We start from the raw sequence: 26,861 nt of genomic DNA, 5'->3' as shown, positions 1-26,861 counted from the left end.
TCTTTTCAAAGAGCTGAGAAAGTATTATAGGAGAGTTGCTACAATTATAAAAAGAGAGAAAATGTACAACAAATTTTGCCTGACAAAACACAAAATCTTACCAAGCAATTTTGGTCTAGTTTCTGGTGCAAATATCTAAATACACTTGTAATAAGACAAAACTACTTTATAAGTAACTTTCCAGCAAGATATAGAAGCTTGTTTTAGGTTAATAATTCCCTAATATTGATGAAAAAGTACTAGATCCACTAGTAGATTATTTCACTGATGAGACTTTTTTCTTATAAGTGAAATAATCTGCGAGGGCAACTATGGAACTAGTACTTCTTCATCAATATTAAGAAGTTATTGACTTAAAACAAGCTCCTGTATTTTGCTGAAAAGTTACTAATAAGTTAGTTTTCTCTTCTAGTTGCACTAGAAACTAGACCAAAAACAGTTAGTAAAATGTTGTGCTATTGCAGTGTAGGCCTGTAATGTGCATGTACGCGTCAACCCAGTGGGAGCTGCTGTTAAAAGTGGAGCATCTGCAGAGCAGAGAGAAAGTCGTTTCCAAACCCTTCAGCAGTACAGTGCAGTTCATGCTGCAGGAGAGAGAAGCGTTCATGCAGAGCAGCAGTGATGGCGTGAAGCTGGTCATCCTACCGTTCTCATCGGCCGTCTGGACGTTGGCTCCTCTGGACAGCAGATCCTGGACTGCCTTCTTTAGGCCGCTGCGGGCGGCCAGGTGGAGCGGACTGACGGAGACAGACAGTTTCACACTGAGATCGCTTCACTGGATCATATCACACTGCTGCCCAGGCTAAAAAGAAAACAACTTTTCCCTTTGCTCCTTCTCTTCCAGACCGAACACCGAACCAGGGAGAGTTCCAGAACATTTAAGTTCTATTTTATATACACTTTTTCCAATAAGTAATCCTACACATTTTAGCAATATATAAAGTCTAACCTGGTGTAGGTATGCAGCACAAAAGTATTTACACCTCGTGAACATTTTTAGCATTTTGTCGTTTTACATTCACAAACCTCACTGTATTTTATTGGGATTATAATGTCATAAACAAACACAAAGTATTGAGTGATTGCCAAGTGGAAGAAAAAGATACATGACTTTGAGACTTTTTACAAATAAAGATCTAAAAACAATGTGGAATACATATGTTTTCAGCCCCCTTCACAATGATACCTCTAAATAAAATCTACAGTAAGATTGTAATGTGACAAAAGCCTTGTCCAAAATGTAAACATATTTTTATAAAAACAAATATCTCCACCATATTGTTTAAAAAACATGATATCATGCACACAGGATTGGTTTCAATTTTCATCCACATGAACCCGCACAACCATGGCGAACACATAGGGGACAGTGTAGCGCAAAGCTAAAACCCGTTAGCCAATACAAGTCATTCAAAATGACTTCCTGTTAGGAATTAAACATGGTGCCAGATATATAGGTTGAGCTACTTTTAAATAGTGTATTAGATTATAAAAGTTACTAAAACACTAGATGATGTGGACTGTTAATATAACATAAAAATAAACGGAATGCATTTCGAAATATATCCCTTGTAAATAATTCATACATTTGGCTTCATTTTTATCCAGCTTCTTAGACACTCACGTTTGCAGCGCTGTGTTTGTGGCATTTATGAGTGAAGAGTCAGACATCTTCTCCATGATCAACAACACACAGTCTTCTTTCCCCTGAAACCAGAACATGCTACAGGTCAGGAGGGAAAAAAAATGACACTTACGGTAAACAGAGTGAAAACACATCAATTTTCTCATCAAATGTCCCAGTCAAAGCATTTTAAATGATCAGTTTTGGGGACAACTGACTAAACTTATGTCATAAAACTCAGTTTTTGTGCTTTGAACTTAAAAATCACAGCCCGTTTTCCTCTGCACAGCTTGCGTAACTCCCTTAAAGGCCGTGCACATTACTCTGTTGATTCTATCAAATCTTGGTTTTTACAAACAATCTGAGAGTTTTTCACCTTTCCTAATGCATGCGCACATGTAGTGAAAGATTACTGAGTCTGTGACTGTCAGTCTGGAGGAGAGCTGTGCAGAAAGCAGCTAAAACACACAGCCAGTACATGTTATGACATTCAAAGAAAAAAAAAAAAAAAACCATTTATAAGCACCAGAACAACATTTTATCCAACTTTTGTCCATTTTATATATATATATATATATATATATATATATATATATATATATATATATATATATATATATATATATACGTATACTATCAGCCACAAGCTGAATTACAAACAACTCATGACAAAACAGAGAGCAAATGTGCTAAAGTTAGCATATCACATTAGCAAATACTAAAGCTATGCACTTACATTACTGCAAGCCAGATGCAGGGCGGTGTTGCCATCTTTGTCTGTTAGACTGAGGTTGGTGTTAGCGCTGGTCAACAGCAAGTCTGCAAGAGAGCCATGTTAATATGCAGCTAAAACAACAACCAGACTGACTGCTGGGAAGGTTTTTAAATGGACTCAAATGGTCATTTTCCACTGGCACTTACTCAGCAAGGCTCAACTCGACTCTACGCAGTTACAGATTTTCTCTAGGTTTAAATTAAAAACTAGAAAAATTTAAAATCAGAAGAAAAAAAATCACCAAAAGAAACCAAACAAAATTAAAGAATTAAAAACCTCTAAAATTCCTCTAGAAATTACATGGTAACAGTTTTTATCCAGCACATATGTTATCATCACAAGCCTAGTAGTTTCTCAACTCTATCTCAAAACAGATTTGGTTTCGATTTGCTCACGAATTATCATTTTTGCACCTTTAGGCAAAATCCACATAAACCATGTTCATATGTTATTAAAGCATTTTGTAGATGCCTATAAACTTTGCCAACATTCTTTCTGAGGTTTGAAAAAAGTAATAGAAAGGAACAAACACAAAAATACCTAAGAGGTCTGAAATTTGACGATATATCAAACTTTTTTTAAAAGTATCGGCCTCAGTATTGACGATTTATTTACTTGGTATTGGATTGATGCCAACATATAAAATGTTGGACAGCGTTAATTTGTGCCATGTACACGTATGTGGTAATACTTCCTGGACATCTATATGAAGACCCCGCCCGCTTACACCTGTTCATCTTCTGTAACGGAAAACCAGAGCTGTGCAGAGTTTAGTTGAGCTGCTAGGTGGAAAAGCACCAAATCAGGAATCATCACCAAGAGCTTCGGCCCGGCCCTTCTCAGCTGCCATCATGAGTGCAGTGCGGCCCGACTGGTCTGCGATGTCCACAGGTGCATCATGGGAAAGGAGCAGATGGATGCACTCTACGTGGCCGCTGAACGCCGCGGCGTGGAGAGGAGTCCTGCAGGAGTAAAAAGCTGTGATGCAGCGCAGATCGATGGCGGTGCAGCACCAGTGCTTTCACACCGACGTCTTACCTGCCCTTAGCATCACTGCAGCCAGCGATGTCCGACCCCATGGCCTCCAGCAGCAGCGACGCACACGGCTCATGATCGTTCAACCTGGCAATTTAAGCATTGACATAAGCTCCGGCATGAAGGACGGCAAAACAAGAGAGCCGCAGTGAGAGTCGGCAGACAGACTTACACCGCACAGTGTAGAGGAGTGAACGGATTGCCGTCGATGCACCGGCAGCCTTTCTGCTCCAGCAGAACCTCCACACACCCTTCATGGCCTGGAAACACACACTCATCGTCAGCGCTGACCAGTGGAGTTTATTTATCTGGGTTTATTGTTTCATTTGTGGAAATTTATTCTGCAAAAAGTTTGTCCTCTTTTTAATAAACCTGCATGTTTTGAACATTTTAACTTCAAATTAACCTACACAGTTGAATAATCTTTTGGAAAACAATATTTCTGCGCAGTTGGAATAATTGCCTAATTTTGGCTGATTTAGCTTAAAAACAGAAATGGGCAAAACTCATTCTTAGTTCCTGACAGTTAACCAGAGGACTCAACCATCTTCCAGCAGCGGGTGTCTTTCAGTCACTAACCATAGTAGCAGGCCCAGTGCAGAGGTGTGTACCCGCCGTGGTCTCTTAGTGGGGGCAGAGAGGGCGACTCTGAGCAGGCGATGCTCAGAAGCTCGCTCAGCCAGGAGGCGTGGCCTCGCGCGGCAGCCAGGTGGATGGCGGTGCGACCCCGAGAGTCTCCTAGCAACACTGAGGCCTCTTGCTCCAGCAGACACTGGATGCACTCCTCCTGACCGCACAGCAGCTGAGGCGGACAGAGAGCAGGTCAGAGTGTAACTTCACAGGAACAGTCACATGATCAACAACAGCAAGTCTGACAGATTCATTCATGGCAGGCATCGGCTGGCTCAGCGCTCTGCAACCTGCGGCTCCGGGGCCACAAGTGGCTCTTTGGATCTTTCACAATGAAAAAATAATGTCCATTTTGCAAATTCAATAAAAAACCTTGTCTATAATTATGTTCGACACAGAACTTCCTGATGTGGCATTTTTAGCTTCACCTGGTTCAAATTGTTTAAAACAAATCTCGTATTCGGCACCTTCAGCTGTTGCGCTGAACTTTTCAAATGATGTTAGAAGGATTATTTAGCTCAAGATAAATCCTTTGCTACAAATTAGAAAGTGTTCACCAAAGGAATGTTGTTATTCAATGTTTATTTTGCTACTTTAAAAAGAATCGTAGTATTTGCTTATTTACATTTTTATGTATGGCATGAGATAAGTTTGAATCATTAGATGAAAAATCAACTGACTGTGATAATCTTTTTATTAAATTGTTCATCAAAATAATCTTTTACTAAAATAATTGTAAGTTGCAACCCTAAATGTTCACTGTAAATTTTTGACTGCAAAACTTTATATGGACTTTACTACTTTTTTTTTTTTTTACAAATATGAATATTCCCATAAAATAAAATGTATCCATTTCTTTTTTTAAATTTTTTTATGTTGTTCTTTAAAACCTAAGAAACAAAACTGTATTTTTTTAATGACAACTTCTTACAGTAAATATTTTTTTAAAAATTATATTGTCTTTTTTTAAAAGGCTATAAAACATTTGCTGCGCTAAACAATTTGTACGTAGCTTCATTGTGGACAAAGTAAAGTCTTGTGACAGAGACTCACCCCGAGGTGGAGGGCTGTGAGGCCGTGGCTGTCAGCCACGTTGACGTTGGCTTCCCGCTCCAGCAGCAGCGACACGGCGTCGACATGACCTCCAGCCACCGCCAGCATCAGAGGAGTCCTGCGGGAAACAAGGGCGACGGCTTCCTTAAAGCAACAGACACAAAAATAATGCTGGAAGGCAGAAGGGAAGAGCACAACTCACTGTCCCTGAGAGTCAGCGGCATCAATGAGCTCCGCGCCGTCCGATTCATCCAGCAGGAGGCGCACACACGTCGTATGGCCGTTCATCACTGAAGAAAGAGGAGCAGACATTAATGGCTGGTCAGCTGACTAACTGTTGAATAGTGGAACAAAAACTGGATCCAAACAAGGCAAAGTTGTTATAACCATGACTTAAACATGGTTGCAGCGCTGCACTGACCGTTCCCTCTAAATAAAAGGTGATTTGATCAAAAATCTAAAGTTTAATTTGAACTCTATCCATGACTGTTAACCCACCTGCCAGGTGAACAGGTGAACGGCCATACTGCTGGTCACTAGAGTGTGGCGATGCCCCTTGGCTGAGGAGCGTGTGAACGCAGTCGGTGTGGCCCCGGAGGGCGGCCAGGGCCAGAGGGGTCCGTCCTGCCTCGTCTGCCTGGTCCACCTCCCTCTCCCCCTGTAGAAGGACCTCCAGAGCCTGGGCATGGCCGTGGTATGCCTGACGGAAAAACAACCTCAGAGTCAAGAACGTCAATCAAATGTTTAACAGGGAAACTATCAATAATTCTTAATTAAAATCTCTAAACGGGGCAGTGTTAGGTGTTTTCCACCCACATAGTGCCATTTTATAGCATAATCAAATAACCATTGTGCCTTCAGTTGTTATAAGATGATTGACTTAAAAGAAATTTGACTTTGTGATTGAACACCATGAAAGTGACAGACTTTTGCCTGTCTCTTTAAGAAACTCCTGCTTTTTCTGAAGCTCCGCCTTCAGGAAGCCTTGACAACATGGCTCCTCTATTAACCCTTTAACAATGTTTTTACCAGTGTTGCACTGAGACGTAGCTCCTATAATGAGCTCAGCAGATGTGCAGTTCCACCAGGTGTTTACTAATTGCTGCTGACTAGTCTGAAGGAGCTGAGCGGAGGAGTCGTACGGGAGGGCTGATCTATACTGCAGCTCTGAGGAGGAGCTTCGTTGTCAAAATGGGGCTAGGTCCATCCAGGTGTATAGAACAACTGAATGGTTGTCATAGAAATGAAAGGATTTCTAAAACATGCATGAAAGAATCACAGCAAAACTCTACAGTGACGTGCGGTCAGGGGAGGCAAGTGAGGCAGAGCCTCACCTGTCATAATGGAAAAATATAATGATAAAATAATTTATATCGCTATTTTCACCCTGTGGTTTGTACTGTAAAGGATTTATTTTTTATTTAGCTTAACCAATTTTGATTATTTTTTTCTTCAAAATCGCTGTATTTTTGAATTTTCCCATTCAAATCCTTGGAAGCGCAGCTGGTGAGGCAGCAGCGAGGTGAGCCTCACTTGGGATTGCGCAACCTCTCGCTAACTGCCATTCTATGAGAGCATGTTCCTCCTGTCTGTATAATAAAATGGTTAAACATTTAATATATGAACTGATTTTCCATAATTTAGCTTATGTATATAATGTACAGTGTTATTTTTTTTGTCACCAACTGTGTGTGTCACGTGTTTTGTGTCCTGAGGAGCGATCATAAACGGCAGAGAACAGATTCGAGGTGAGGCAGGCAGTTCTCTTGCCTCATGGCAGGGGGCGCTCATGATCATAGACATTGTGACTCCACATCTGCAGAGTAAAATACAGTAACAGCGAACTAGCCATACAGTAAAAGTGCAGCGATATATTTATAGTTTTCTCCTTGTACCATAGCAATCACTTATTAAAAATTGCAAAATAAACATTAAACCTAAAACCATACTACTGCAACAGACTAAATGTTCTGCTCTTTGTGTGGAAACTATTTCAGTGTTGTTTTTTTTAGGGGCGTTGTTGTCAGTTGCTATAGCAACGAGTCTGTGTGTAGCCTGGCCAATGCAGAGAGCGAGAAAAACATGGTTTTGAGTTGCACTTTTCGTGCTTTGCTGTGGAGCATAGCACAAAATTAATAGTGCCTAATTTTCCATGTTTCATTGAGTTAACGGAATTATTCTACCGTGGCAGCGTGGCTATGGATGGTATGTAAAAGAATTGTCTTTTTGCCCTCCAGCATTGTCCACATTTGTGAAATTTCCCCATGTAACAACAACATGCAGGTGGTCTATATTTGTATATCTGAATATCTGATTAAGTCAGTGCCTCACCAGCTTTGCACCTCACTGCACGTCACTGAAACTCTAGGTATGTTTTTGATAAGGAAATAATATAAGATGACAAAAATTGGATTTTCCATAATCCTGCTCCTTTAATAATCATTTTGCTGACATAAATAAAGCTGAGAAACCCAGTAGAGATGATGTATTAAATCATTTGTCATTACTAATTTTACTTGAAAAATGACCTTATGGAACACCTTTGCTTATAATGCATGACATTATGTGGATTACAGTAAAGTGCAGTAGGAGAAGAGAAGACTTACAGCGAGGTGCAGAGGGCTCCTGGCATGAGGAGACTCAGGATCTTCTTGAGGTCCATCATCTCTGTTCAGCAGCTGCAAGTCACAACAAAACCAGCATGAGACCCAGCTGGCTGGCCTCAGAAAGACATCCAATGGGATTAAAGGATACTTATGGAGGTGTGGAAGTTTTAATCACCTTTATTTTTCAGAATATTTAAACAATACCTCAGATTAAGGTGAGGGATTACTAGGGATGATTAACTGGCTGTTTATGGGATCCAGCAGTGTTTTAGCTGGACCAGTCATTTCAACTATTTCTACAGAGGCAGGATGTAGAAAACACTTAGAAAACTTCCAGCCCACGTGGGATTTATTTACAGTCTAGCAAAGCCACACAGAGACTTTACAGTTAGCTAATCCGACTAGCCTTAATAAAAAATGTAAAAGACAGTCAGAAAAATGTTAGGTCTAAAATCATTCTAGTCTTTTTATTAGCAAAAAAAAAAAGATTCAAAAGTTAAGATGCTGTAATGTGAATTATAAGGCAGATATTGTGTAATTATTTTATCACTTTCTTCAGCCTTTGGGCATGCACAGAAAGCCCATTCCCTTCCCAGACTAACAGCTGAACACAGTAACATGAGCAAACATTCAGAATGACAAGTTGCTGCTTTCACCAGCATCAAACCGACATAACATGGCAACGACTGCAGGGTGAAAGTTCTTACAGGCAATTTTAGTCCAAAAAACAAATAAAAAACCCCCACAAAAGTTACTGTGTCTTTGTTAGATCACACTGGTGTGTGTGTGTGTGTTTGGGGGTGTGTGCGTGTGTGTGTAGGGACCAACCAGTTCCAGACAGTGCCTGTGTCCGAAGGCGGCAGCGTAATGGACAGGACTGTAGCCCTGTTTGTCTTTGACCGAGGCCGTCGCTCCGCTCTGCAGCAGGAACTCCAAACATCTGCGACACAAACACAGAGACTCAGCGGAGGGAGCAACTGGCAGCAGACATCCAACATGTCCGAACATTTCCCTCACAGCGCAGCCTCCTTCTCCCTCTCCGCCTGCACTCCCTCGCTCTCTGGCTCCAAGGCAACACGCCGCCTGTGGAGGAGTTGAAGGTAAAACACGGGACGCTAGCATAAACAGCGTCATCTCACCACTTAATTTACAGCACTATTACCAGCATACTCTAAAACACGTGTCGAACTAAAGGACTGGGAGCTAAATCTGGCCCTCCATGGCTTTTTAAATAGAACTCTCTAGATAACTGTTGTGCGGATTGTTTTTTTTTGGCTTCTGAGAAGTAAAACAAAAATGAAAAAAATGGACGGTGCAGCATGAGCCGACCGTTTAGGAATGGAATGAGGTGAGCAAGGTTATTTACAAGATGGAAAGAAAAGACATTTCTGTGAATTTACAGATGGACATTATTGCTGAACACTGGGAGAAGTGGGAGAATTATGACACAAAATGTATGTCTGTGGTTATTTGACGTAAATGAAGAACTAAGTGTATTAGTTTTCAAAAAATCTTAATTGTTATCTCTTTCAATTTAAGTTAAACATTGCTACATGTTAACGTTCCTTCTCATTAATTTTCACTAGAAAATTATATACATGCTAAAAGGGGAAAAAAAATATGATCTTGTTGATCTTTTGCTCTCTCAATTTCCTTTTCTTTGGATTGATCTAGATCTGATTGTATTATAACTAATGAGTAATAACTGTCTGCTTCCACCAATGGGGAAAAGATTTTTTAACATTGGGATCGGCATGATAAATAAAACTGGGCAGATATAAACAACAAATATTTATTTCTACCTTGTTGCTGTTTGTTTCTGGTTGGTTTTTTTTCTTTTTCAAAGATGTAGAAAGAATAGATATATATAACATTGGTAAATATAAGTTATAGGCCGTAGCAACAATATTAATATCGGCCAAATTCCCTAATCAGATAATCAGAACACATTTTGTGGACAGGCCTGGTGTGTGGTATCATGTTACCAGAGCAATGAGTCAGAAACAGCTCTGTACCAGCTCACCTTCTGTCCAGGTCTGAGGCAGCAGCATAGTGCAGGGCAGAGCGCCCCCACTGGTCGGTCGCATTAATATCAATGCCACAAGCTACCAGGGTCTCCAGACACTGAAAGTGACGGCTGGCTGCTGCATAATGCAGCGGAGTCCTGAGGAACACGGAGACCAGCACATTAAAGCGACACCAGCAGAAACATTCTCAAAAGAAAATAAAGGAAACAAGACCCAATCTGAGGCAACAAGTCAACATGAGAGAATTTAAATAGACTCAGTGACAGGCTGTTGTGCTGTTTCCTACCTGCCACATTTGTCTCTGCGGTTGTGTTCCCCCCCACTGCTCAGCAGCAGTTTGACACAGTCCACATTACTGCACAGAAACAGAAACATGGTTAGTGGAAATGTGTGGATTTTAAGGTTATAAAGGTTTGGGTTATTTTCATTTTGGTGTTTAAAATAACATTTTCACATAACTTTATATTTTGATTGGTTTGTTTGACCTTTTGAGTCGCCTTTTTACTTGGTTACTTTTTTTTCTACTTTATTTGAGTGAAAATAATTCTGCCACAACATCAGATGAATTCGTGAAGTTCAAAGCGGCCCAATCTGTGAACAGCGGCACTCACCCCCCAGCAGCGGCTGCGTGCAGGCACGTTCTTCCGAGGCTGTCCGGGGTGTCTATCTGGAAGCCTGCGGACAGGACCGAGTCGTTACACATTATGCTAAACCTCCGACCTGAAGGGCGCGGCACAGGGAGGCGCAGGGAGGCCAGACAACAAACATCGGCAGAGAGACGGAGAAAAGAAGAGAAGCAGGCGGGCATGGAGAGAAAGACAGGGAGGTGTTAGTGTGACAGGAGGGGGGAAACAAGGCTCACGTGATCATACAGGTGGACAGATATAAGCCGTATGTTGCTAACACAGACGACAGAACGTGATGCCTTCAGGTTACACATATAGCCAGACAGTTTGAGCAGCTCAGAACCGGTAGAGACATTGAACCGGAGGTCTTAACGCAACGCTCAGGAAGAGGGCGGCAGAAACAACACGCAACAACAACAACAACAACAACAAAACTCGTAAAAACGCAGGCGGGTCAATGTGACCCCGCCGGAGAACCAAGCATAGATTAAAAGGCTCGCGGGGTCCAAGTTCACCCTGTCCCTTAAGACCACGAGAGGGTTAAGTAAGAGAGTTGAGACGCTGGTAGACAGGTGGTGTGAAGACAGATAGGAGGGAAATGCTTGATTATGTTTTAGCACAAGCTGTGCTCAAATTACTTTGAGAACTTGCGTTTTGTTTCAACATCTCAGTCATTCTAAAACACGTTCAGACATGTTTTGGACAAGAAAGCGTCTGTTTTTCTCTTCCATCTGCTTCTGTTTTTGCACTTTAGAATGTAATGAACTCTGCACCACGGTGTAAAACACCAGGTTCCATCCCAGCCCCACATGCAGTGCCTTCCAAAAGTATTCCCAACCCCTCAACCTTTTCGTATTCTGACATGTTACAACCACAACACACCTCAGGGTGTGTTATTAGGATTTTATATGACAGAACAAGAAGCATGCGGAATGGAACGTAAAATAAAGTTACAGGCAGTCAGCGAAATGGGAAGTTTGCCACAATTCTCTAGCCATATTTCCATCCAGTTGTCATGCAAATTTTGGGCATCCATTTAATATGTCACAAAAAATCGAATTACGCATATTTCCATCTACAGGTTTGGAACCAATGAAGCGAAGCAAAAAATAATTTAGTGTAATAGAGAAAGTCCTCCCCTCTGAGCCGGAGGTCTGGACATAAACATTTTCTGAGTTTCATGCCTCTGGTAAAGCACAAACCCATTTGACAAATGTGTTTTCATCTCTCCATTTACACATCAACTCTTTTTCGTAAAAACTGTTTTGCTAAATCAAGTACGTTATTTTGAATTTTTGCTGTTTCTAAAAACATTTCTAATGCACAGCTATAACGTGCAGAAAAAATTCCGATAGAAACACAGCTTCCCATTAGTGCAACTTTGAGTATTTTTATGCTTATGTAATGCTCATTCCAGGGTGGCACACTGGTAGCATTGAAGAAAGTATAAAGTAATTTATTGGTAGTCCAATAAAATGCTCTCAACTCACATTTTCTACCAGAACTGAGTGACTGGAAAGAACTGAAGAAAACAGACATCTCCTGAAATGATTCAGTAAGAACTCTGAGCTCCACTTTTAACTGAGGAACAAATGTAGCCCAACCAACCAGCAGCTGTGCATGGGTTAGAAATATAAATAGGTTCTTTGTATTCACTTCCACAATATAGCTGAACCACATGATGAACCCTTGTTTGTTTGTACTCATCGCCTGTAGACACAACAAGCACTGGAGTCTTGAAATCATCAAATTGTGTGATTTGATGATTCACACAAATCATCAAATCATTTCCAATGATTTGATGATTTCTAAATACATGGAAATGAGTTACTTGTTCAGAGAATGAGTGGAAACTGTGTCAGTAGCTGCATTTCCATCACAAATGTGCGCAAAACTTTGTCAATATTCCACTAATGTAAAAAATATATATATAATCACAATTTTGCGATTGCAGTATTTCCATTAAACAAGAAACGCAATTAAAATCACATGTGAATAAGCTGGTTGACGCAATAAGTCATTAAAAGACATGATGAGGCTTCATCCTCCAGATACTTCCTGCTGTCTTCTTCGTCTTTTCCACCAGTGGTAACATCCGGTTGTCCATGTGACTCATGTGATGGGAAAAATCATTTCCATTACAGTTTTAGGAAATACACTAATTGCTGCGAGTTTTCCACCATATTTATTAGTATGTGAAGGTAAACTACCTGAGGACAGCAGCTTCCTGCAGCAGTCAGAGTGAGCGTTCAAGGCCGCCAGGTGGAGAGGAAACATCCCATGGACTCCTCGTCTGTACAGACAGGTGGACAGTATTTTTAATGATTAGAAACCTGCCCTGGTGATGAAAACACTTGCGGACAACAAACGTCACACCTTGTGCAGTCCGCTCCACTAGTGATGAGCGTGTTTATGAGGAGTTCGTGGCCATAGCGGGCGGCAATGTGAAGCGGAGTGTTGCCATCCTTATCCACGCTGTCGATTTCTCCACCTGAAACACAAAATGTGGATGTGTGAAGACAAAAGAGCAGCTTCAGGAAAGGACAATGTAGAATGTAGAACGACGACCAACCATTCTGGATGAGTGTCTGTGAGCGGGTAAAACGACCATGAACCGCTGTCATGTGAAGAGGACTCTTCCCATCTCGGCTCTGATTGAAAACGAAGCAAAAAGGATTCAGGTTTTAACAGAACAGAACTTTTATTTCAACAGAGCAGTCTGTCGTCCATCACTAGCAGCCTGGTTTACCTGCACGTTAACATCAGCCCCGTTGTTGACCAGGAACTCCAGACAGAGTGCTCCATGTGTGGAGGCAGCAGCGAAGTGCAGCGGGGTGAAGCCTTTGTTGTTGGGCTGGCTGACGTTGGCGCCGTAGTCGATCAGCTCACTGACGACGGCGTCCTGGCCGTTGAAACAGGCGACGTGGAGCGCCGTGTTGCCGAAGGCGTTGGCCTCGTCAATCTGTTGGCACACAGGAGGAAACGTGACCGTAATGGCAGGGATGCGTGACAGAACTGCTGACTTACAGCAACCTGCTAACTTGAAAGAAATTTTACTTCGTAATTCAACGCCTCTGTCTCTTTAAGAAACTCCTGCTTTTTCTGAAAGTCTACGTTTAGGAAACCCTCACAACAATCGCTCGTCTATTAACAATTTAACAATGTTTTTACCAGCGTTGCACTGAGAAGTAGCTTGTATTATGGGATAAGGAAATGAACCGATAATACATAATACTAGCCAATAGCAATTAGCAGGAGGAGCTGAGTGTAGAAGTCAAGGGAAGGGCTGCGGAGCTTTGTCCTCAAAGGTGGAGCTAGGTCCACCCAGGCGTTTTGCACAGCTGAATGGTTACCATGGAGATTAAAGGATTTCTCAGACATCAATGAAAGAATCAAAGTAACACTTCAGGTATGTTTTAGTTGAGGGAATAACATTATAATATGATGTAAAGCTTAAAAAAAAGAAGTCAATTTTACATAATAATACTCCTTTAAAAAGATGGAGCTGCCAGATTTGTGTCTCTTGGTCAATGGTTACCAAATACAACACAAGCCTGACTTGAAGATTTATTGTAGACGTTTATATTCAGTTTACATCAGAGGTGGAGCTTGTAAATATCCAAAGCTTTGGGTTTAAAAGAGGTTTCTTGTTTATTGTAAATGGGTGGAATCCTGTAAATATGAACTGAAACACAGATTGGAAAGGCTTTATCTGTAACAAACCAGTCAACCTGCTCTGACGATCTGTCCTTACCTCTACAGCCAGGTTGAGCAGATGTTTGACCACGGCCAGCTGTCCGCTGGACGCTGCAGCGTGAAGAGGCGTGTACCCCCGCTTGTCCTTACAGCTGATCTCTGCACCCTGACTCACCAGTTGACGCACTACTTCCAAATGACCTGCAGGGGGCAGCAGCACACAAACCAAGTCGCACCTGAATAACTCTGGGCATGAACCTTTTTTTAAACAGGAGTCAGATCCTGGAACTTTCTGAATGATTCAACATTCATGCTCTGTTTTAGTTGAGAGGTCCAGTACCTCCAGCCTTCGCTTTAGTTAGCAGACACAGCCTGCCACGCTGAGAACTAAAATGGAAGCACGTGATTGTGGTCATTTTTCTGATTATCAGCACAAAAAAAAAGACCAGGACACTTGACTGAAAACTGACTTGAAAGCAGAACATGGAGAGAAAAAAAAGACCTCATTATAAGGATAACAGCATCAGACATTAACGTCACCTACTCTAACACCTAAACACACAAAGTGACTCTATGCTGAAAAATAACCAGCTTCAGATTAAAAATAAGGTTTTTATTATTTACTGGCACCCCTTGTAAGTGTGTGAAATCTTAGTTTTTATTGCAGTACTATAATCTCCCAAAAAATTAAATGGTATAATCTCCCAATAATAATTCCTGTTTTCCCATTATGAAATAATAGATTGAAGTCTTTAAAATGTATAGCTCAGTTTAACCTAATTAAATTGTTTCATATTTCTATTTCCAATTTTGGATTTGTGTCTAAGAAGGAATATAGTGTTAAGAACATAAGAGGGGAATAATGGGAAGAAAAAATGAGGAAAGACTATAAAACACTAAAAACAAACATTTTTAGGCTTGAATTGAAAATCCCCAGCAATATTAAGCTTTTTACACATCTTGGACAGGAATAAATGTGACATTTAGTTCTATAAGAAAGAGGTGAGTTGGTCTCACCCATGAAAGCGGCCCAATGCAGCGCTCGGCCGTCCTTCTTGTCGAAGGCGTTGATGTTCGCTCCTTTAGCAAGCAGAAGGTTCACCATCTGAGGGAAAGTAAGCAGAGGAAGAGGGATTGGTTGGTACAACATGATGAACACATAAACACAGCTCGTCTCCTGGCTCACTTGTTGCTTGAAAACTGTGGAGGACTTGTTGTTGGTGGTGAAAAAAGCAGATTAATTTTAGCTCCGGCACATTTCTGAATGATTCCGTCAGAAATGAAAAGGCACCGCCCACTTCAAAACCCCACTGATACAGCTCCACTCGCCCACCTGTTTCCTCTATTCATCCAACCAGAATAGCAACGGAGGGCCGCTTACATCACAGCCTCCCTCTTCAGGAAAACTGCACTGGAAAAAGCTGCTTTAGTCTGGACTCTGCCTGCAGTACCTCTGTGTGGCCGTTGAGGGCGGCGTGGTGCAGCGCGGTCCGCCCGCCGCGGTCCGACACGTTGACGCTGCTCAGCAGTGGGATGATGACCTCGGCGCACCTCAGAGCGTTGTTGGCGGCGGCGACGTGCAGCGGCGTCTGCCAGTTCTTGTCCCGCGCGTTCACGTCTGCAGAGTGTCGGATCAGAACCCGCACGGCGTCCTGGAGGGGAAGGCAAGACAAAACAGACCGGAGGACGTCTTTAACCAAAGTCACTATGAAAAACAAGAGAGACAATGAAGTTAAAGGAATGCGTTTATTTATTAAGACTTGTTAAATGGCAGCATGATGAGACAAAAATGTCCCACAAAACGTTTCACTAGGCCTGACGCAATAACCAATAAATCTTTTTTTTTTCCTTGTGTCTGTCTCTTTCTGCCACATTGTGAAAAAGTTAAATTGGTATGAAGAGTTTTTCGGTCAGACCAAATAGCAGCAGTAAAAGACTGTTACTAGCTGCATTTCCATTGATCATATACTGTAATTGTGCAATTTGACATTTGTAATATAAATTGGCTTAATGGAAACACGCCAATTGAAAAGAAACTCTCGTTTTTCTATAAAGAGTTTAGGTGCTAGGATGAGGTGTTTTTTTTTGTCAAAATAAGTTAATTCGTTCAAAAAAAAGTTTTAATTTAATTACAATATAATTAAAATATTGGATATTAAATTGGGGTTTTTGAAATGTTTAAAAAAATTGTGTTCATTTCATAAAACTGAAATGAATACACTGGTGCAAACCACAAAGAAGATGAGAGGAAGTGGAAGGAGGATGATGTTTTTAACAACTTGATGACAGTGAAATTGTGTTTTTTCGACATTAGCGGATTATTAGCTGTTTCCATTACAAACGTGCGCTATATTCCGCTAATGTCGAAAAGACACAATTCTGGAATTTTATTTACATTAAATAAGAAACGCAATTAAATTCATATGTGAATATGGGTGATCATGCTACAAGTCATTAAAAAACAAGCCACGCCTTCATCCTCCAACTACTTCCTGTCGTCGTCTTCTTCGTGGTTTGCACCAGTTGATGATCACGTGCAAAAAAATTGTGGTTCCATTGCATTTTTGCGAAATAAAACAATTTTGATATGGCAAGAAAAACCACCTCATCCCAGCGGCAAAACGTTTTATAAAAAAACTCTTTTTTTTTCCCCCTTATTGCAGTGTTCCATTAAGCAAATTTAGTTTCAAAATGTCAAATTGTGCAATTATATAGTCAATGGAAATACAGCTAGTAACAAAGTCGTGTGAACTTTTATAGGGGAAGCGCAGCTACTGTCTGAAGTGAAATCAGACCAAACTGTGTTTGTTTAAGGGAAGTTTGGTCTGAATTCTTTTCAGACTGTGAGAAAAGAAGTTGTGTAAATCTTTTTATGTATGATGTATGTAAACTCGTGGTTCCACTTGAGTGTGCCTGCGTGTATGCGTGTGTGTGTGCGTGTACACTCACCTCACTGCGGGATGCCACGGCGCGATGCAGAGGGGTAAGCCACATGTTATCTTTGGCATTGACTCTGGCCCCTGCAGCATGGAAACATTCATGTGAACACGGTGCTGCTGATCTGCACCTTCACACATCAATATGGCTGTCAGATGGAAGAACACACTGCAAAAACTACACCAGCCATGACAGCACACACACCAGCAAGCTAAAGTAAGACAACCTTGTGTTTCCTTTTCATGTTGTCTCACATTTTAGATTAAAGCTGCAGCTAATATTCAGAAAGAGAAAAAAAAGGGGCAACGCTTTCCACAGAGATTCTGTCACCAGATATGGAAATTGTGAAAATATTTGCAATTTAAAGTAAACATCTGAAGCTAACCTGTTATACAAGTTCTTTAGTGAAGAACATCACAAAATACAGCTTGCAGAGAAGCTGTTGGAGGATTTATGCTTCTGAGATCATTTATTAATAATAGTTTTCTTTAAGTATTTTAACTTCAGGTTCATATCGTAAGTGAAAAAAGGCCCTTGCAACATATAACAGTAGATGAAAAATGTGAAGGATGAAGATCAGAGTGGATTTCTTACCGGAGAGGATGAGGAGCTCGATGATCTCTGCATCTCCCAGGAATGCTGCCGCATGCAGCGGGGTGCGTTTATCTGGATCCTGCAGGAAAACCCGCAACAAGTCAAGATGCAGCAGGCTCCAGAAAAACAAGCACCCCGACCTTCAGCTCAGGAGAAACCTCAGAGGGATTAACCTCTGGACCAACAGAATCATGATGCTGGACTCTGGACAGAAAACAATCCACTTCTAATCACATAACCAGCCCAGAGCTGTACAAACCGCAGTCAGGTTTGGTAGAATATCATGTTCCAAGTACCATACATGGAAGTTGTGCATGTCAGTCATACTTCTAGCCTGTTGGATAAACCTTCACAGCCCCTCATGCAAACATTTGATGTGTATTTTTAAAGGCCAGGATGTTGGGACGTTGTGATGAAGGTAAAAATGTGGGTTAACCACAATCAATATCATCATCATCACTATATTCACCAAAAATAGCACAGCTGACCTGTTCTAGCCAGAACACTTTAGCAGCCTCTGATTCTGCTGTGTGCTAAGAAATATTACACCTCTGTTTTTTGGTGGAGTTATTTTTTAGTTGCACCAATTTGAAAACTTGGGCCGATATCAATATTTACATTATGGCCAATAACTGATATGGACCAATTTTATGTACATTGCAGCGGGGAGAATAAGTATTTAATACACTGCTGATTTAGCAGGTTTTCCCACTTGCAAAGCATGAAGAAGTCTTTCATTTTTATGATAGGTACTGTTCAACAGTGTGACTCCAAACTAGAAATCCAGAAAATACCCCTGAATGATTTTTAAGTAATTAATTATTCACTTAGAATGTAAAAAGGTTGTAATTTATCATCAGAGTCAGAGTAACAGACCCAGAGGTAACTAGAAGTAGGCGTCGGTTGGGAAAAGCCTGATCGGTGCTACAGGTTAGCACAGAAAAAACACATTATCTCCTGTTGCTGTTGACTGTTTCACGTTTCCTTTTTGAAAATGGGACATTACATTACATATCAATTAACATTTACATATAAATGCATGAGATTATAGCCAAAGGGCTACTTTCCATCTATAGTCCCATTAGCAGGTTGATATACATGATGTTAAAAATATTAAGAAAAAGCAGCCTCAAATACTGCATCAAAAACTCTTCATAAAGGAGAAAAGGGACTAATTAAACAGTTCTTTGTCATTTGTAGGGTTCAATACATTGAATAGCATTAGCTTAAAGGCACTAAAAATACCGGTGCATACAATACAGTTATCTATGCTATGCTAAACAGGCTAATTGTGTGACTAGAAAAAATAGTCATTGTAACAAACAAATCTACTACACAGTTTTCACATGCTATACAGATTCATGTGTTTTATTTTGGGTACATAAATAGTTTTACTGAAGTTTTGGCCTGCCGTTCACTGGAATCTAAGACTGCAGTTCATTTATTGCAGTTTTAATGTACCACCCTTCAACAGTTTGTCCCCCTGCCTGGCCTCCGTAAGTAAAAAAAAACCCAGACACGCCCCTGATTGAAAGACATTCCAAGTGACATTAAGTCGCAGTTCAGAGGTGGATGTTTGAAAAAAATCAACCTATTAATTAAAAGAAAAAACTCTTAAAAGTCAAGCCTGAACCATGTTTTAGTACTGGAGCTACTCTGACAGACCAACCGAAACACTAATCACTGGGTCTGATGAAAGATCCTTCCACTCACAGGAACTTTGCTTTGTTTTTTTTTTTATATATGAACTCCTGTTCTAATGCAGTGTGATAAAACGTGAAGTCAGGGTTCATAAATCATCTCTACATGAGAAGGAAACAGGAGTAAAGTGTCCCTGTAAACACGACAGGGTTACCGCCGGGTTACTAAACTACGCTGCTCGTCCTCCGGCTCTAAACAAATCGGTTGCTATGACACAATTTCAGCAGTTTACATGGAGCAAGATGTTAAATGGAACAAAAAAAAAGCCTCTGGTCCCACGAGAACAAGCTGCCTTTACACATGGCGGGCTGACGGATCGGGAGTTTCAGCTGACGGACGTCCTGCTGGACAGCCGGCCCAAGTCCAACCCACATCCGCTGCAGCTCGGCTGCACGTGTTGTCTATCTATAGCCAAATTAGAGCATATGTAAATAAACACACGCTCTGAACTGTGGCCTCGCTGACCCCTGACCTCCCGACTCAGGAAGTGGGGGGGCGGACCGAGGAGACGATGGATTATCTCCTTGAAAGCTGACTCTGAACTGGAGCTCCTGAAAGCAGCTACATGAAGATACTTTTAACCTGATGTGTTTTCTTTCTAACATATTTAAAATGTTGTTTTTTTTTGTTTGTTTGTTTAAGCAAATCTCATAGAAAGTCCTTTATGCACAGTTTGAGCAAGTGGAAGAGAACCCAGCCCTGGTAAGATGTCAGTGGTTTGTGATGTGAAACAGTGAGAGCATTTCAAAATGTATTTGACCTTATTGTGACTTAGAACCTTGTAAATTGCAAAGCAGCTGAAAAACTGAGCTCCTTTAAACCAAGGCTAAACACCCACCTGTTTACAGCTGCTTTTCATGAGCAGTAAATGGAACAGGTTTGATTCTGATTGATGATTTTGATGATTTGACAAAATGTAACGTTCACTGCCTGTTTGCTGTTTTTGTGATGCAAAGAACTTTGTTGCCTTGTTGCTGAAATTTGCCATACAAATAAACTTGACTTGATTTAAAGAGGCAGTGTTACGTAAAGTCAACTTTTTTTTTTTTTTAGCTCTATCTCATGTTGTAATGTTATTCTCCTGTGGCAACCATTCAGCTGTCCAAAACACCTGGGTGAACTTAGCTCCGCCTTCAAGGACGAACTACAGGTGTGCCCAACTGAGCACACCTGCCCCACTCAGCTCCTCGAGACTAGCCAGCAACAATTAGCAATGTCTCCTAAATTGTTAAAAGAGGAGCTATGTTGTGCTGACTTCCTGAAAGCGGAGTGTCAGGAAAAACAAGTTTCTTAAAGAGACAGAGGCCCAATTACAAGGCACTAAATTACAAAGTCAAATTTCCTTTAAAGCTATTTTTGATATGTACAGCATTTTTGCAAAAACTGAGGTTAACATTACTTAGTTGTGCGCTAAAATGGCACTATGTGCCTGGAAATGCACATAATTCTGCCCCTTCAACCTGTAGAAAAACATTCAAAATTTAAATGCTGCAATATCCCAGTTGCATAAGTTTGTATCTAACACTTCAGTCATTTTTGGTACAGATATCAAAGTTGTACATCTTGACTTAATAGTTGATATCTGATCATTCAAGCTTACAAATGTGCTCCAAATCTAGTAGATTGAGGACAAATCAACTGTTGACAACTAACGCACTTTGTCGCTATATTTTGGGACTTTACAGACCAAAAATAATTTTTTAAAAATTGTTATCAGCAGGTCAGTCTTTTTACAGACCGCCCAGAAAACTGCAATTGGTTCAACTCTTAGCCTACAGATTTTTTTGTCAGTTGTTGTTCAGGACTTTGACTAGGCTGTAATTTTCACCCTATGAAGCAATTATGCTGTTGATTTGGATTCATGCTTGATCCTCAACAATGTATTCGCTCCTCATCTCCATTTTTTTGGTCAACATTGACTGGTATTTATTTGCAAAGGGTCATAACTTCATCCAGTTATATACAACAACTTCCAAATGACATAACCTCACCATGATGCTGCCACTACCATGTTTCATTGTTAGCATGACATGTTTCAGTAACCAAACATAAGCAACACTGACAAGTTTTTAGCTAATGAATGCAAATATCAGAAAAAATTAGTTGGGTACAGAAGAAAACCTACCGTTGAGTCAGTTTAACAGATTATTAATTGAAGGCTCCTGCTACCAGATTATTTCAGCTTTCTACTATTTTTCTTTTCCGCAAAATGTTGACATTATTTATTATGGTTTCACTTTTTAATGCCACAAAAGCCTGGCGTTTGCAGCTTCCTGTGAACCCCTGTGTCAGTGTCACTGTGTGTCCTCACCAGGGCATTGATGTCTTCAGATTTGTATATAAGCATTCGGATCTCTTCAGGGTCTCCGCTGAAGATCGCCTGGATAAGAGGAGGCTGGAAAGGAGCGGGGGAGAGAGAGGAAAAGAAAGAAAAAAAGAAACACAAACATTTCTCTTAAGCACTTTGTCAAAGTGAGGCGACATGATGAGAGTGTGTGGGAATATTTCCTGAACATTACAACAGGAATTCATTCCTCCAGTGTTGCAAAGCGTCACCGTGCACAACTGGAAGTTACTCGGTTTAGGAAAAATATTCCCATTCCCTTTCCCCATCTTCTCCCAAACAGACAAACCACTGTGGAAAACACATTCCAAACACAGATCAGAAAAATAAAATGCTTGTGTAGAGAAACGGTCTCTGTGAAAGGCGCGGCATGGAGGTCACATCTACAAGGCCCTTATTTTTCTTTTCAACATCACAGACAGACATGAGGTAAATGCAGGCCCTCGGCACTCCTTATGAGACTGAGGAACACTAGAGACAAAAGGATAGCAGCAGGCTAACTGTGTTGTTAGGAATGTCAAAGCATTGCGGCAAAGCAGCTCAGTTTGTAACAGACTTTTTCAACGTTTTCAGCCTGCTGTTTTCTCAAAAAAAGTCTTAAATTCATGTAACTATAAATAAGGCCTTAAAATGTCTTTAAAACTCAGACAAAAAATTAGTTAGCCTTAAATAAGTCAATCACAGCTCTTCAGATTATATACAAGACTATTTAGTTTTCAAGACGAGTTCTTTTCAACAACACCTTCCCTATGGTGTTCATGGGCACAGTAAGGTGAGACATGTTGAGGTTACTCTATAAAGGAGAAAAAACCAAAAACATAACACTGTGGTCAGGGTACTGTTAGCCTTAACACTGCCAAAGAACTGACATGGTGAAGCATTTAAACATTTTCGTGTAATATGCTAGCTCAGTGGTGGACACTTTTTAAAAAGTACCATGTCAGTAGAAACTAACGTTTTCCACCGTCTTCACAGACATTTGAAATTCTTGACAAAACACATTTGAAATTCTTGTGTTTTGTCAAGCATTTAAAATGACAGCTTGCAGCATGCATTTTCATTGACACGTTTAAAATTGCAAGTATGAAGTAAGAAAAATGAGCAGAACAGTTGAAAACCATGTGGATTTTTATTGCAGTTATGAGTTCATCACATCTATGTATGCAAGACAAACTACTAATATAGACATATTTTTAATCTTGACCCGCTCCAAAAAAAAAAAAAAAACTACAGAAAGGGATTAAACCTACTCTGTTAAACAATTAAAAGCTGAGCTCAGGCTCACTTTACTTCCTGTTGTATTTCTGCCACCAGCTGCCTCACTTCCTGTTGCACAGTCTCTCCTTCTCAGAAACACCAGAGAGGAACCGATCGCAGAGCAGCGTTTCACTTCTGCTTCAAACAGCCAGCGGTACTTCCTCATCGGACCCGTTTTGTCCCCCTGAAAGTGACTGTGGCGTGGTGAGATCATCACGCTGCTGATGGACATACCGGAGCCTGACCGTAAGGCGGCAGCTTTAAAGCAAACCAGAGATCAGGTCGCATCAGTTACCACAGCTAGGAATTCAAAGAATTTGCTTCGTCTTTAGATTTTATTTCTTAAAAAATAAATAAATAAATAAATCTATAAACATGTTAAAATCCTGGCTTCAACATGTATGAAATGTTTTGGCAGTAATAAGTATGCAAAAAAGAAGCAGTGAACAGAAGCATCCAGTTTATTTCATTCTTCCTGCAGATTGGTAACAACGAAAGGAAATGTCTGTGAGAGCCGGTCAGGGTCTCTAAACGTCTCCAGGTGTTTTTGGAATTCAGCTCAACTATTCCAGATACAGACAGAAGAATGTTCTAGAGCAGGGGTGTCAAAACTCCAGTCCTCAAGGGCCGCTGTCCTGTAACTTTTAGATGTGCCTCTGCTGCATCACACCTGAATAGAATAATTAGGTCATTAGCAAGACTCTGGAGAACTTATCTATACAAGGAGGAAGTGATTAAGTCATTTCATTCCAGTGTTTTGTACTTGTGGCACATCTAAAAACTGCAGGACAGCGGCCCTTGAGGACTGGAGTTTGACACCTGTGTTCTAGAGCCTCTCCAGAGTTGTCTTGTCTGTTTCTTTCTCTGTTTTTGGTCAGTCCAGCAGAGCCAGAGGTGTGTCCCACTTCCAGGTCTCTCCACTTTGAAAGCAGGTTTCATTTCAACACCTCTCCTCCTGAGTTTATCTCTACATTCTTCTGTCTGTACACACCGACTCACAGCATGATGCTGCCACCCTCGTGCTTCCCTGTAGGCCTGGTATCGTATTTACCATGTAACTAACGTGTTTATCAGGAAAACATAAAATGTCTTAATTCATTTCATATAATCCTGATTATGCTCTGCACTTAATGATGGGCGATAAATCGATTTTATCAATTAATCAAATGTTTGATTTTTGAAGTTTACATTTTTGGAAAATATGGATTTTTTTTTTTTCTCACCGTTTCCCTCCTGGGGTTTCCACAGTTCAGAGTGATGTCAGCGCGCCAACGGCGGCCGTCCTGTTTGACAAGCATCTCTTAAAGCTTCTTTTCATTTGGACTTTGAATTCAGGTCAACTCTATCGCTGAACACCAGGGCCAGGCTTTGATTTTATTTATGTCTTTTTTTTTTATGAGAATAAAGTCATAAGAGAATGAAGTCATAATAAGAAGAGAGCAAAGTCTTAATATCACCAGAATAAAGTCAGGATATTTTAAGAATGAAGTAGTAATTTTAAGAGAGCTCCAACACAAAAAATATTTTTAAAAAGTATTATTTAAGCCTTTTTCTCATTAAAATGACTTTTTCTCGTAATTGAAATACGTTCTTTAAATATTATGACTACAGTCTTATAATTAAACAAAAGTTCTCATACAGCTAACAGAAGGGATGTTTGAAATAAAGGACACTTTTTGAAGCTATTTTCTGTCTTTTATAAATTTTATTTCGGAAAATAAAAAGGGCTGCACAGTTGGTAGCTCTGTTGCCTTGCAGAAAGGAGGTCATGGGTTCAATTCAAGGTCTTCTGCATGTTTTCTCTCTGTGTATGCGTATCTCTAAATTCTCCTTAGGTGTGAGTGTAAAATAGGTTTTGTATGGAAAAAAAAAAAAATTCAGAGCCATAAGTCTGAATAAAAACAAACTAGCCTAATTCACATCCAGTTCCTGTTGCTATCTCCTCCGCAGAGAGCGGAATGCAGTTCAAATGTCACAGCTGAGGGGAAAGCTGTCGTCATTTGGCAAACACAAACAGCTTTGGGTTTCTCCCCTCTCGTCTCTGCATGCATTCAAATAACGTGGTGTGGTGGGTGACAGCGTTGTCTACTGCACTGCTCCCAGATTGTCCTGCAACCAGCCTGACACCTAAAGCAAGGAGAGGAGCAGAATGGAGCAGAGACAGGGAGAGCGGAGGCCTGACAGGAAGTGACATCAGGAGTCTGGTTCATCTTCCCTGCAGGCCGTCCCGAATATAACAAGTCATTGTTGCAGCGGAAACTTTCACATATATACCCTGCCACAACCTTTCTCTCTCTCTCACACACACACACACATATTTGTCATTATCCCGTAAGGACGGCTCAATGTGACCCAGATCCCATTAGAAAGCAAAACAATAAGAAATTCTTCTCCAACATGCAGCGACTGTTCGTTCCTGGCAGTTCTTATTTAAAACAGGCTGAACTAGAAAAGGACGACACAGAAGTTCAAACTGAGTCGGTCAGATTAGCTGAAATGTCCTGTTTTCATCAAATAATCCACACGCTAAAGAACATTCTGCTTTAATTAGCTGCAAATTATGTCAAATACCGATGACTCGGCACATCGAAAGGCTGGAAACAGACAACGCTTTATGACTGAATGGGAAAACACCGATGCTGCTATTGATTAACCAATCAGTTGCAATGGGTATTTTGGGAAGTATTTATGAAGGAGAATTTGCTTATTTTATCTGACAGGAAAGATTGTTTTTTTCTGCAGATTCCTCCAGACCATTAGAGGGCGCACCGATAAATTGGCCCAGAATTTATTCTTTTTGAGAGACTGGTGATCGGCCAGAAAACTGCAATCGGTGCAACCCTTTATCTTTTACTATCAAATTTCTCCATCAAATTATTACAAGTAGCCTGATCATGACATATCGTACAACGCTAATCATTCTGAACCTGTAAACCTTTGACAGGTTCAAAATGGGAAAAACCAAAGGTGTTATGAAGGAAAACAAAGTTACCATATAAATAAATAAGCACATCTAAACTCCCACCTGAGTCAGAACTAGAGATGCACCGATATGAAAATTTGGGCAGATATTGACATCCAATATTAACATTGCTGTTTTGGACGATAACGGATATTTACCGACATTATACACATTTATCAATGTGTGCAAAATATACAACATTTTGGACAGTTTGAAAATGGATGTTTATTTTTTTTATGTTTTATAATAATTATTATCATAATTATTACTTCGAGTGAAATCATATTTTATTTTACCGAGATTTTAGGGTGGAATATGGAAGTAAATATCGGTTGCTAATATTTGGGCAAGTTTTATTTATCGGGTATGTTAAAAAAAAAAAAAAAAAAGACTAGTATAGGCCGAAATCGATGTTGGCACCGGTATATCGCGCAGCCCTAGTCAGAACATCCAGAATTTTTGTTTTATTCAGCATGGAGGAGAGTTCTGTTCTGGAGGGCACAGAGAGTAAAAGGAAGATGAAGAAAAGTACACAAGTACACCAAGCCTGCGGGCTTTAGCTGAGTGCTGAGTGTAGGCATCCAGTTATCAGTCATCATCAGCTTGTTGTCTGAAAATAACAGGAAGTCCTACAGTTCTGGGCAACACACACACACAAACAAACTGAAAAAAAGAGAAAAAAACCAGCTCTTCCTTCCTTGACGACACATCTGATATGAGCGCCAAATCAGAGTTTCTACTGAGACATGTCCACCATAGAGCAGCTGCAAACGCCGCTCTGCAGAGGCTCCCAAACAGGTTCAGAGACCTGTAGGATGGCTTTCTGTGTTCAGCACCATGAGCCCACATTAAAGCCACGGCGTCAAACCACAGAGACAACGACTACATCGTCTAACAATGTCAGCTTTCTCCGTCAGAACTACCAGAGAGAAAAGTGAACAGGGAGGAACAAATGTTTTATTCAGTTTGATGAACATTTCTGTGCTAAGTGATG

General features: G+C 40.6%; 1 protein-coding gene across 3 annotated transcripts in view; it reads right to left on the bottom strand.

The window, feature by feature from the left end:
* Positions 1–26,861, bottom strand: part of ankrd44 (ankyrin repeat domain 44) — a 38,022-nt gene that overhangs the window by 7,015 nt on the left and 4,146 nt on the right. For 2 of the 3 annotated variants that reach the window (XM_032567257.1, XM_032567260.1), the window contains exons 2-27: positions 21,616–21,699; positions 17,604–17,682; positions 17,022–17,092; positions 15,524–15,724; positions 15,090–15,177; positions 14,131–14,273; positions 13,126–13,338; positions 12,949–13,027; positions 12,753–12,867; positions 12,587–12,669; positions 10,362–10,470; positions 10,037–10,105; positions 9,747–9,887; positions 8,741–8,806; positions 8,552–8,663; positions 7,724–7,795; positions 5,616–5,817; positions 5,320–5,407; positions 5,118–5,235; positions 4,014–4,236; positions 3,607–3,694; positions 3,438–3,521; positions 3,216–3,361; positions 2,361–2,443; positions 1,625–1,707; positions 646–737 (exon numbers count right to left, since the gene is read on the bottom strand). In XM_032567257.1, the coding sequence (XP_032423148.1) occupies positions 646–737; positions 1,625–1,707; positions 2,361–2,443; positions 3,216–3,361; positions 3,438–3,521; positions 3,607–3,694; positions 4,014–4,236; positions 5,118–5,235; positions 5,320–5,407; positions 5,616–5,817; positions 7,724–7,795; positions 8,552–8,663; positions 8,741–8,806; positions 9,747–9,887; positions 10,037–10,105; positions 10,362–10,470; positions 12,587–12,669; positions 12,753–12,867; positions 12,949–13,027; positions 13,126–13,338; positions 14,131–14,273; positions 15,090–15,177; positions 15,524–15,724; positions 17,022–17,092; positions 17,604–17,682; positions 21,616–21,699 (2,932 nt within the window). The remainder of the gene's footprint in view (positions 1–645; positions 738–1,624; positions 1,708–2,360; positions 2,444–3,215; positions 3,362–3,437; positions 3,522–3,606; positions 3,695–4,013; positions 4,237–5,117; positions 5,236–5,319; positions 5,408–5,615; positions 5,818–7,723; positions 7,796–8,551; positions 8,664–8,740; positions 8,807–9,746; positions 9,888–10,036; positions 10,106–10,361; positions 10,471–12,586; positions 12,670–12,752; positions 12,868–12,948; positions 13,028–13,125; positions 13,339–14,130; positions 14,274–15,089; positions 15,178–15,523; positions 15,725–17,021; positions 17,093–17,603; positions 17,683–21,615; positions 21,700–26,861) is intronic. The other variant, XM_032567258.1, reaches the window with a different exon arrangement.

Source organism: Xiphophorus hellerii, chromosome 7 (assembly GCF_003331165.1).
Source record: "Xiphophorus hellerii strain 12219 chromosome 7, Xiphophorus_hellerii-4.1, whole genome shotgun sequence".
NCBI classification, from domain to species: Eukaryota; Metazoa; Chordata; class Actinopteri; order Cyprinodontiformes; family Poeciliidae; genus Xiphophorus; species Xiphophorus hellerii.
The sequence above is the reverse complement of the archived record's forward strand: the minus strand, read 5'-3'. Positions and strand labels throughout refer to the sequence as shown.